The sequence below is a fragment of the Chiloscyllium punctatum genome, chromosome 35 (assembly GCF_047496795.1).
Source record: "Chiloscyllium punctatum isolate Juve2018m chromosome 35, sChiPun1.3, whole genome shotgun sequence".
Taxonomy (NCBI): Eukaryota; Metazoa; Chordata; class Chondrichthyes; order Orectolobiformes; family Hemiscylliidae; genus Chiloscyllium; species Chiloscyllium punctatum.
The window spans coordinates 12,360,414-12,372,618 of record NC_092773.1 but is presented as its reverse complement, the minus strand read 5'-3'; the positions used below and the strand labels follow the sequence as shown (position 1 = coordinate 12,372,618).

The 12,205-nt window shown below is 43.4% G+C and overlaps 1 protein-coding gene across 3 annotated transcripts in view; it reads right to left on the bottom strand.

Moving 5' to 3' along the window:
- LOC140459648 (netrin receptor UNC5D-like) overlaps positions 1 to 12,205 on the bottom strand; it is a 453,166-nt gene that overhangs the window by 14,737 nt on the left and 426,224 nt on the right. For all 3 annotated transcript variants that reach the window (XM_072553978.1, XM_072553979.1, XM_072553980.1), the window contains exon 14: positions 3,903 to 4,052. In XM_072553978.1, coding sequence (XP_072410079.1) covers positions 3,903 to 4,052 — 150 coding nt within the window. The remainder of the gene's footprint in view (positions 1 to 3,902; positions 4,053 to 12,205) is intronic.

The window sequence follows — 12,205 nt, the reverse complement described above, 5'->3', positions numbered from 1 at the left end:
TTTAGCATCTCTCATTCAGGAAAACAATCTCTCAGCATCCACCCTGTCAACTCCCTCAGATTCTTATATTATTCCTCCCATTATTCAAAACTCCAAAGGATGCAGTCTCAAACTGTCAACCTTTCCTCCTAAGACAAGCCTTTCTTCTGAGGAATTCATCAAGTGAACTTTCTCCGAGCTGCTTCTAAAACTGTTTCTCACATACAGTAACTCCTGACATCTTGATTATATAGTCAGAAAATCATACCAACACAGAAATAGACCTTTCAGTCCAACCAGTCCATATCGACCATAATTCCAAATCCCATCTGCCTGCACGTGGCTCATATCCCTCTAAATGCTTCTTAATCATGTACTTATCTAAATGCCTTTTAAACACTGTAACTGTACCTGCATCCATCACTTCCTCTGGAAGTTCATTCCACACATACGGACCACTCTTGGTGCACAAAGATTGTCCCTCGTGCCTTTTTTAACTTTCTCCTCTCATCTTAGAAGATATGCCACCTAGTCTTGAAATCCACCTTTTCTATACCCTTCATTATTCTACAAACCTTTATCAGGTCATCCCCTTCAACCTCCTACGCTCCAGTGAAAAATGTCTGAGCCTACCCAGCCTCTCCTTAGCACCCAAACCCTCCATTCCTGATAACAACCTGGCAAATCTATTCTGAACCCTCTCCAGTTTAATAATATCCTTCCAAAACAGTTTGATATCTCCTGGGTTGCTTCAACTCCTCCTTACAGGAGCAAGTCCCACATTCTCATCATTCTGAGTACATTGAAAATTTGGATAATTATAGACATTGAATTGCAAAAACATGTCATTCATCAATAAAGCCATTGCACCTGCTCTTGCAAAGAAGTCTTAGCCGAAAGATACTGACAATTGCCACTGTTACGAATGGGATGTAAGCGGACTATCGTTACAGAGCTAACAACATAAATTAATAATTGTGTCTATTGGTAGTATTTAAATTTGTGATGTGAAATATTCAAATAAGGTAATTTTTACATAATTTTAAAAAAATACATTAGCAATTTACAAAGCGCATGCATTCACCAGAATGAATAAATCAATTTTATGTATAATTACATTTCCCAACACTCAAAATGAGATAAAAATTAATGGGTTTACATGGAATATTAATATCAGCCTTGGTTCACCAGACAGCACTGTTGGCTTTCAGGAAACCAACAGATTTGAACATCGAAAGATATGGGTTTAAGCTCCATTCTGAAGACCCGAGCTCAAAATTGAAGCTGATACTTCTTGTGCAGTACTGAGGGGATGCTATGATGCGGATGTTGCTGTCTTTCATGTGAGACAGGAAACTAAGACTTATTTTGCCCTCTTGTGTGTATCTTTTCTCTTATTTTATTCTTCTCCACTGCGACTTCAGAATGGGACAACATTGGCTTGACAACTGGAGTTCACAGAGCCTCAGAGAAGCAGTGTGGCAGCACAGCTGAGAGGGAATGTTACCCATGCCATGAACTAAAGAGGAGCACGGGAGTTTTCCCAGACCACCACTGAAGTAACATCTCCACTCACTTATTCCATTGCACTGGTGGGCCAATGCTGTGCACAAATTAATTTGCATGTTTGAAAGGTTGGCTTGCATCAGTGTAATCGCTTTCGCAGCCTCAGGACATCTCAGAGCAGTGTGCAGACCATTAAATGTTTTTGATGTTCAAATCTGTTCTATTGTGAGAAATGTGCTGTTTTTCTACAACAGTTTCAAAGACACTTAGTTACTGTAAGGATCGTGAAAGGTGGAAAATAGGTGCAAATTGCTTCTTCACAAACAGAAAAGGTGATAGCTTTGTACGTGTTTCAGATTTGTTTGGATGAAGCAAGATTGCCAGAATGTCAATGAAACAATTAAACAAAGCAGGAATTCATCCTGAGTGTTTCAGAACAGGAGGCATTCGAGTGTTGCCTGATATTCAGTTTCATTGCAGTCAATAGAATTCCACTCTCATCCCAATACTTTCGGTACAACCAAAATCATATCAACTGCAACTGTGAATGCTTGGCATGCATTGTTATACCATTATTTCTTCACTGTTAAGACTTTTGCAAGTCCTGAAAGTAAAAAATCATTCCTGATGTCCATTGTTTATTGTTTTAAACCACCAATCCAACTTCCTCTTCACCACAACTGATGGTAGATTTCATTTATAATGTTAACAATGTCACTTGAACTCAACCACTGAGGATTAGCTTGGACTGCATTCATTGGAGTTTAGCAGAATGGGAGATGATCTATAGAAGCATATAAGAACCTTAAGGCGATTGACAGAGACATGAAGGCGGCGTTTGGCATGCTTGCTATTAATTGGTCAGTGCACCGAGTATCAAAGAAGGGAAGTCATGTTGCAGCTGTACAGGACTTTCGTGAGGCCACTTTTGGAATAGTGCGTTCACTTCTATGGGTCTCCCTGCCATGGGAAAGATGTTGTTGAACTTGAAAGGATGCAGAAAAGACTTGCAAGGATGTTGCTCGGATTGGAGTGTTTGAGCTACAGGGAACAGCTGAATGGGCGGCACAGTGGCACAGCAGTTAGCACTGTTGCCTCACAGTGCCAGAGACCAAGGTTCAATTCCCATCTCAGGCAACTGTCTGTGTGGAGTTTGCACATTCTCCCTGTGTCTGTGTGGGTTTCCTCCGTGTGCTCCGGTTTCCTCCCACAGTCCGAAAATGTGCAGGTTAGGTGAATTGGCCATGCTAAATTGCCCGTAGTGTTAGGTGAAGGGGTAAATGTAGGGGAATGGGTCTGGGTGGGTTGCTCTTCAGCGGGTCGGTGTGGACTTGTTGGGCGCCGAAGGGCCTGTTTCCACACTGTAGGGAATCTAATCAGGATGGGGCTTTTTTTTCCCTGGAGTGTTGCAGGCTGAAGGGTGACCTTACAGAAGTCTATAAAATTATGAGTGGCATGGATAGGGTCAACATCCAAGGTCGTTTTCCCAGTGCTGGGGAGCCCAAAACTGGATGGCATAAGTTCACAGTGAGAGGGAGAAGATTTAAAATGGACCTGAGGGGCAACCTTTTCACACAGAGGATGGTGCGTCTTTGGAATGAGCTGCCAGAGGAAATGGTGGAGGCTGGTACAATTATAACACTTAAAAGTTTTCAAGGCAGGTACATGAATAGGAAGGGCTTGGAGGGGTATGGGCTAAATGCTGGCAAATGGCCCTCAGTCAGTTTCGGATGCCTGGTTAGCGTGAATGAGTTGGACTGAAGAGTCTGTTTTCATGCTGTATATCACTATGACTCTGTAAGGTTGTTTCCCCTTGTAGGAGAGTGGAGAACCATACAGGTTAACCTCAGAGAAAGAGGGATCACCCATTTAATATTGAGATAAGGAGGATTTTCTTCCCTCAGAAGGCAGTGCATCTGAGGAATTCTTTACCACAGAAGGATGTAGAGGCTGTGTTGTTCAGTTCATTCAAGATTGATATAGACAGATTTTTAATCAGTAATGGAATCAAGTTAGGGAAAAGGCAAGAAGGTGCAGTTGAGGGCTATCAGATCAGGCCAATGTCATTAAATGGTGGAGCAGACTTGATGTTCTGTATTTTATACTTCTTCTCTCACATCATATGATTAGGGTCTTCTTTGGATAATCAGTTACATTATCCCTGTGCCACTAAAATGCATGTTTTTGCATTGGCAGCTCGCGTACCCACAAATAGATAAGAACAAAATGTCTTGCCACTCACTTCCCAGCTCCTTCAGCCGACGCTGATCGCTGTACATACTCCATCTATCATTCACTCATAACGCAGAACCCCCAAACTGGTTACATAGCTAATTTTTTGTGGATAAGCCTTCATCCGACTGCCACTTCTGGGATTAGACACACAATGCAACAAGCACAAAACGAATCATAATTACCTGAAAAACAGTCAGTGGTTTGAGTCTCCACAGGAACTGGGGTATGTCAAGCACGGAAACTTGAAGGCCGTATGAGTTTGCTTTGAAGTGTAAAGTTCTGGGCTCGTCCAATAGATGTCCACCCTGGTTTCTCTCCTCACACATCACTTCCTGGTAATGGAAGAGCACAGCAATTAATGTCTGCCATTGAAGATCAAATTCTTTGTCTTCTCAGGGTAAACCTAAAGCCATATAACCTTGTGCAAGAGTATAAATTTCTAAAGTGGAAATCAGTTTGGCTTATACATTAGGAAGATTTGCATTTCGATACTGCCTGTTCACATGTGCCAGAGACACTCCAAAGTCCCTGCAGATCCTTTGCAAGTGTTTCAAAATGCCTTACTTCTGCAATCCTGAGATTAGGTGCCCAACGTGTCCATGCTTGCATTCCAAAAGGAATTGTAAAAAAATCAAACTCTTCAAACAGACTCTTCATTATTATTGTGTAACTTGACAACAATTCAAACAGTCTTTTCCTCCCTGACATCTCACATGTTTTACAACCAATGAACTAAAGTAAGCGCATAAAACTGAGCAAAAAAAACCCCACAATCAGAAAAGATTTACAAGGATGTTGCCAGGGTTGGAGGGTTTGAGATCCCGGGAGAGGCTAAATAGGCTGTGGCTGTTTTCCCTTCAGCGTCGGAGGCTAAGGGGTGACCTCATAGAGGTTTATGAAATCATGAGCTGCATGGATAGGGTAAATAGATAAGGTCCTTTCCCTGGGGTTGGGGCGTCCAGAACTAGACGGCAGAGGCTTCAGGGTGAGAGGGGCAAGATATAAAAGAGATCTAAGGGGCAACATTTTCATGCAGAGGGTGGTGTGTGTGTGGAATGAGCATCCAGAAGGCTGGTACAATTCCAACATTTAAAAGGCATCTGGATGGGTATTTGAATAGGAAGGGTTCAGAGGGATATAGGCCAAGTGCTGGCAAATGGGGCTAGAATATCTGGTCAGCAATGGCCAAAGGGTCTGTTTCTGTGCTGTATATCTCTATGACTCGATGACTAGATTAGACTACTTTTTTAGATTAGATTACTTACAGTGTGGAAACAGGCCCTTCGGCCCAACAAGTCCACACCGACCCGCCGAAGCGTATACCACCCAAACCCATACTCCTACATTTACCCCTTCACCTAACACTACGGGCAATTTAGCATGGCCAATTCACCTAACCTGCACATTTTTGGATTGTGGGAGGAAACCGGAGCACCCGGAGGAAACCCACGCAGACACGGGGAGAATGTGCAAACTCCACACAGAGAGTCGCCTGAAGCGGGAATTGAACCCGGGTCTCTGGCGCTGTGAGGCAGCAGTGCTAACCACTGTGCCACCGTGCCGCCCACAAATTCCTTCTCGTCCCTGTGATTTATCTCTTGGTTTCTCGCAGCAGTATCATACCGATAAATTTACTGTTCAAGCAAACTACAGGGCATTCCTGGGACTCAGCAACCCGAACTTGCTGGATATGAAGGAAGATACAATGGCAAGAAATAAACAGTAAACCGTAACTTCAGAGTGACAGTGATTGAAGATGGAAGGACAACAGTTTTTAAAAATTCATTCACAGGGTGAGTGCATTGCTGACCAGGGAAGCATTTATTACCCATCATTAATTGCCCAGAGGGCAGTCAAGAGTCAGCCACATTTCTGTGGATCTGGAGTCACATGTAGGCCAGACCAAGTTAGGATGGCAGTTTTCTTCCCTAAAGGGCATGAGTGAACCACATTGTGACAGTCAACCATTGGACAATCACCATTTGACTCTTAATTCCAGATTTAAAAAGAAAATGGATTCCAATTCTACCCTGGTGGGATTTAAACCTAGATCTCTGCGTTAACAGCCCAGCAATAATACCACTACACCATCACCTCCCTTTTTACCATACCTTCAGCTTTGTCTTTCCATCTCACCTCTCCTGAATGCATAAACTGTGCTGCAGCACAGGTCCAAAATAACACTCCAGCCTGTGTTAAAACGTCAGCTTTCGGGTATGGGTCTCTTTGGCCATTGAATTAAGGGTCTCTTTGGCCATTGAATTAAATTGGGGATCAGAGGTGGGTGTCTGGGTTAACAGTCCAGCTCTCACACCACTAAGCCTTCGCCTCTCCTTTTACATGAAGTAGTAAAATACAGGAAGTGTGACTGGCATCCACCCCCACCCCCACCCCGCCCCCCCACCTTATCAAAAAACCTATGCAGATTTCCTCTAAAGGCTGCGGAACTGACATGCCAACCTGGTTCTATGTTTGCCAGTCAGATGCTTGTGGATTCAAGTCCCTTTCCAGAATTTTAGCCATATCACCAAGGCTGAAAATTTAGTGCAAAACTGAAGGAGTTCTGCACTTTCACAGATGCCGCATTGAATCACATTGAAACACAAACCAATTAAGGAGTCCTTTGAAACAGCCACCCAGTTAGTACCACTCTCCACATTGTTTCATCTGAACGCCGTTTTTCTTTTCAAACAATTGATTTTGAACATTCCGACTGAGTCTGAATTCACCCTTTTAGGTCATACACAGATCACCGCACAGCACAACTGGAAGCAAGTAAAATTCTCCTCATCTCCCCTCGCGTCATTTTGCCAATTATCCTTCAAGCTGTACCTTCTGACGACCAGCCCACCTGTCAGTGAAAACAATTTCTCTTCATTTAGTTGAGTGTCTGTCATTATCTTGGAGACATTTACTGAAATTACTCTGAACAGTCTCTGCTTTCACCCCTGGGCTGGAGGGCTTAAACCAAGATCCCATTTTCTCTCTTGTGAAACAGCTGATCGTACTGCTCAAAGCTGTCCAGATCAGCATTTAGTCATCGAGTCATAGAGTTGTACAGCACAGAAACAGACCCTTTGGTCCAACTCGTCCATGGAGACTAGATATCCTAAATTAATCTCACCCATTTGACAGCATTTGGCCCAAATCCCTCGAACCCCTTCCCATCCAGATGCCTTTTAGATGTTGGTAATTGTACCAGCCTCCACCCACTTCCTCTGGCAGCTCAAACCATACACTCAACACCCTCTGCATGAAAAGGTTGCCTCTTAAGTCCCTTTTATATCTTTCCCCTCTCATCTTAAACCTATGCCCTCTAGTTTTGAAATCCCGAACTCTGGTAAAAAAGACCTTGGCTATTCACCCTATCCATGCCCCTCATGATTTTATACACTTCTACAAGGTCAACCCTCAGCCTCCAAAGCTGCAGGGAAAACAGCTTGTGTCTATTCACCTCAAACCCTCCAACCCTGGCAACATCCTTGTAAATCTTTTCTGCACCCTTTCAAGTTTAACAATATCTTTCCTAAAGCAGGGAGATCAGAACTGAATGCAGTACCCTAAAAGTGGCTGAACCAATGTCCTGGAAGGTGCAACATGACATCCCAACTCCTATACTCAATGCACTGACCAATAACGGCAAGTGTACTGAATACCTTCTTCACTACCTTGTCAACCTGTGACTCCACCTTCAAGGATCTATGAACCCGCACCCCAATGTCTCTTTATTTGGCAAAACTCCTGAGGACCCTAACATTAAGTGTATATGTCCTGCTCTGATTTGCCTCATCAAAATGTACTAAACCAACAAAATGCAAAACACTGCCATTGGTGGGACCTTGTGGCTGATCAAATTTGAAACTTTATGTCGAAAACATTGCAGCAATGAAAACAATTGAAAAGAACTGGAAAAACTGCAAAATGCACTGACAAGATGCTACATAAACACAATTAAAAGTGAAATTCTGCAGATGCTGGAGATCCGAAAAACAGAAAGTGCCACTGAAACTCAGTAGGTCTGGCAGCATCAGTGGAGTGAGAAACAGAGTTAATGTTTCTAGTCCCATGACTTCATCAGAACGCCAAAGTTGAGTTCTGAAGAGTTATGACACTCGAAAAATTTACTCAGTTTTTCTCTCGACAGATTCTGCCAGACCTGCTGAGCTTTTTCCCTGCAACCCCACGTTATCAGTGTACAGTGCAGCTCACAGAAACACAGGACAGAACAAAATTTTGTTCAAGCAACACTACACAGCACCAAGCACATCAGTGCCAATCTACCTCAGAAAGCTTTCACCAATAAAAAGGAAAATACACTGTCCATAAAAAACAATGAGGGTTGACATTTTAAGGTTGAAATTAGTGGCAGGTGTCCCGTTCTCACGTGGTCAGCTGCGATCACTGTCACAAAGGAGGGAATGCAAAATAATCAGAAACTATGCAATGTCAGTTATCTAATGTTATTCTAACTGTTTTTGGGTCGATGTACAACCAGAAGTTGAGGGAGGCATGTGTTGCCGGGAGAACAAAATCAGGACGAACCACTGTTCCCAAGATATAAAGCTCACTTTGATCAGAGAAATCAGTCACAATCTGCAGCCTCTTGTTTAACCTTACCACCCTAAATCACTGGAGGGTGAAAACGGACAGAGCGCAAAGCAGGTTGTAAAATCAGGTTTCAAGCTTTCCTAATAAAAACGCTCAGCCCTGTCCATAATTCATTCTCTGGTTATGAAGACGCCCAGAGATCTTTGAAAAAAATTCTTTTCATCTGAGAATGAAGTTTGATATAATTTATGTGATTGGAATGGGCTGATTGCAAAGTATTTTGTGATAAATTTCTCACATTTCCTTATGTGACGGGAGAACTGTCTTTGATGAGACTAATCTTGCGAGTTCATTTTGCCGTAACTTATGTCCAATTACTATGGCTAATGATCATTTCTGCGTCACTGACAGCCTGGAGAGGAGGAAGGGAAAGTTCCAGTCAGCAAAAAGATTTTCCTCTGGGAATTCTTAGTCGGTGAGACTGTCTTTTAAAAACCACCATTTCGAAAGGAAAAGCACCTAGAACAGCATCTTGTCCCTCTACCTAGAAATTTTTAAAAAATCATTCTGTGGATCTTCACGGGAACAAGACAGAACAAAATTTGACCCTGGGTTTCATAGGGTGATGATGACGACAGATGACCAAAAGCTTTCTCAAAGAGGCAGGTTTTAAAGGAGACTAAGGTGGCAAAGAGGGGGGAGTCCTGGAGCTTAGTTAAGTGAGAGCTAAAGGCATGGCTATCAGTGGTGGGTCAGTTAAAAACAAGATGCTCCAAAAGCCAGATTCGGCATACCACGGGGAACAACAAGCTGGAAGTGTAATCTTTTAAATTGATGGTTTATATAGATTTTCCAAGTGTCATGACCACCCATCAAAACCTACGGACATACGGAATTTTTAACCGCAACATGTATTTTTTTTCCAAAAGGTGTCCGTACATGTAAATTCAGTGGCTGCCTGGAGAGGAACTCTGGAATGTCAGACTGAAATATGTCAAGGAAGCTTGAAGGGGATAAATACACTATAAACTGAACTTTCATGTCTCTGTGAGTCTGCCAGACTGTGAGCATGGTGGGAGAAATGACAACAGGGACATGGGTGAGGGAAGTCTATGAATACACAGAGGTAGGTGTCCGACAAGACCTCCATCCCTGGTCGGTATATGTGAGTGACTTGGGGTACGAACGCATAGCTAGCCTGGGATCAAAGGCTAGTGCGCTGTGAAAGTGACAGGCAAAAAAATCTTCATATTGTGGCAGCACTGCAGGTAAAGGACTCTCTCTCAGAGTGCTGGAGACTCATTAACCAAGCAGTCAAAAGGCAAACAGGAAAAATCGTTTTAGGCAAACTTACAAAACCAGGAATCCTGAAATTGTCTACTGAGATAAAAATGTTCCACTATCTACTGTCCAAGAAACATCCAGTCAGACTGATCTATATAGCTTTTAACATTCATCTTTTATTGTACTCATGTCTCTGTGTGTATGTATTGCACTATTGTTTCCTCCTGGGTTGAATAACTAACAAACTGACCCTTTCGTAAATTCAAGGAAATGTTGTTAAATTGGTCCCTTTCAAATCATAAGTTCACTTAGGTTGGGAGAAAGACATCCACAAAGGAGATGAACCTTTTAAATTAACTTTGCTGCAGCCAGCTGAGGGAGGTGGTGAACGAAACAAAGTTCGTCTCTCCTCACCGAAAAGCTTGACAGTTCAGGTTGTCCTGTCTGAAACCGCAATGAATTGGGGAACTCAGCCCCAGCAGAAAGTGAGGACTGCAGATGCTGGAGAGTCAGAGTTGACAAAGCATAACACTTTAAAAAAATACAGCAGGTCAGGCAGCATTCGAGGTGCAAGAGTTGACGTTTCAGGTAGCTAGTTGTAACACAGGACGCTGACAGGTCAGCTAATATCTTAATGTTACAGATGAAGTGCACTCAGTAAATCTGTGATATGTAGTACTTAGCAGAGAAGAAATTATTTGAGAATTAAATCAAAAAATGAGTCATCATGCTTTAACAAGAGATATGTCTGCTTTATCAGCAGATCAAAAGTTGAGAGTTTACTATCACATGCTCCCTCTAAGGGATGTCATTCGTGGTTTTGATTCAGGCTACCTCAGTGATGTGGCAGGCTGGAAGCCTTGTTGTACAGTCTGAAACATGTAGCTGCAGGGAAGTTGAGGTCACAGGTTTGCGAGGAAAGAAAGAGGCGATTGGAAAGAAAGAGGCGATTGCAGACTGTGGAGTAATTGCGAGGTGAGGGATGCACAGAGCTTTTCTGAGGATAATAGCAGATTTCAAACAGAAGAGAATTTGATGTGTGGTGCCAGCATCTGGAGATATTGGCTTCCTCTTAATGCTGAAATTTCTATTGTTCTTTTAACTCTCTCCTTTTTTTGAGGTTGACTTCAGAACGATTTAGAAAAGTTGAAGTTGAGTCGAAGATTATGTACCCATTGTGATGTGCCCAAAATATAGTCCACTGTCAATGATGTGATCTATCAGTTTGGTTCAGTTCAGGTTGTACCACTGAGTTTTTTTTTTACAGATTGTTGCACATGCAATAATTCTGAAAGCATTAATATTAGAGATACCCAATCCCTTATGTCATACTGTCTTCCAAAAGAGTCATCTTCGTAACAATGTCTATCAAACTGATGTCACTTGTGACTCAGCTAAGCTAACTTGTTAAGAGTAATTGGTCATCTACCACTTGGAAACCAGAGGCCTATACACCCAGTCAAGCAAAGAAGTGTGTTGGTGGCATTTTCCTCCCCAGGAACACCACACACTGAATAAGAGTCCCAGTTCAGAATGATAACTTCACAAACAACAAGATAAGGAGAAAGATCAGGTCTGTGAAAATGGCTTGGACTATGGAGCTCAACCTCAAGCTGACGAGTGTGGGGAGAATCTGGCTGTTGAATAACAGTTTGTTCAATGACTACTCATTTCAGAAGGGGCTGGTTCTTGCAATTAGCGAGTGAACTAGGGAGTGGTTCAGCATAATGCCAACAGTGCAGGTTTGGTTGTCATTCTGGCTGAGATTTAGGTCAGGCTTTCTTACCCCTGACAGCAGAAGGCAATTGAAAACCACCAGCTTACAAACAAAAACAACTGAGGAATCAACATAATGATGAATCATTGATGGACAATGAGGCAAGGATCTGCCTTTGGGCGGAGCTTGTATGAATGGAAGTACATGTTGTTGGGTATTTGCACCTTTTAATTAATAAGAGGGACACGCTACTTACTTAGTACTGGTTAGATGAAAAATGTGGTGCTGGAAAAACACAGCAGGCCAGGCAGCATCCGAGGAGCAGGAGAATCGATGTTTCGGGCATAAGCCCTTCTTCAGGATTGAGGCTGTTGTGCCAAGTGGGCTGAGATAAAAGGCAGGAGGGAGGGAATTTGGGGGAGGGACGCTGGGAATATGATAGGTGGAAGGAGGTGAGGGTGACGGTGATAGGCCGGAGAGGGGGTGGGCGCGGAGAGGTCAGGAGAAGATTGCAGGTCAAGAGGGTGGTGCTGAATCCGAGGGTTGGGACTGAGATAAGGTGGGGGGAGGGGAAATGAGGAAGCTGGAGAAATCTACATTCATCCCGTGTGGTTGGAGGGTTCCTAGGCGGAAGATGAGACGCTCTTCCTCCAGGTGGCGTATGGTCAGGGTCTGTCGATGGAGGAGGCCAAGGGCCTGCATGTCCTTGGTGGAGTGGGAGGGGGAATTAAAGTGTTCAGCCACGGGGCAGTTGGGTTGGTTGGTGCGGGTGTCCCAGAGGTGTTCGCTGAAACGTTCCGCAAGTAGGCGGCCTGTCTCCCCAATGTAGAGGAGACCACATTGGGTGCAACAGATACAGTAAATGATGTGTGTGGAGGTGCAGGTGAATTTGCGACAGAAATTCCCTCCCCCCTACCCTTTATCTCAGCCCGCTTG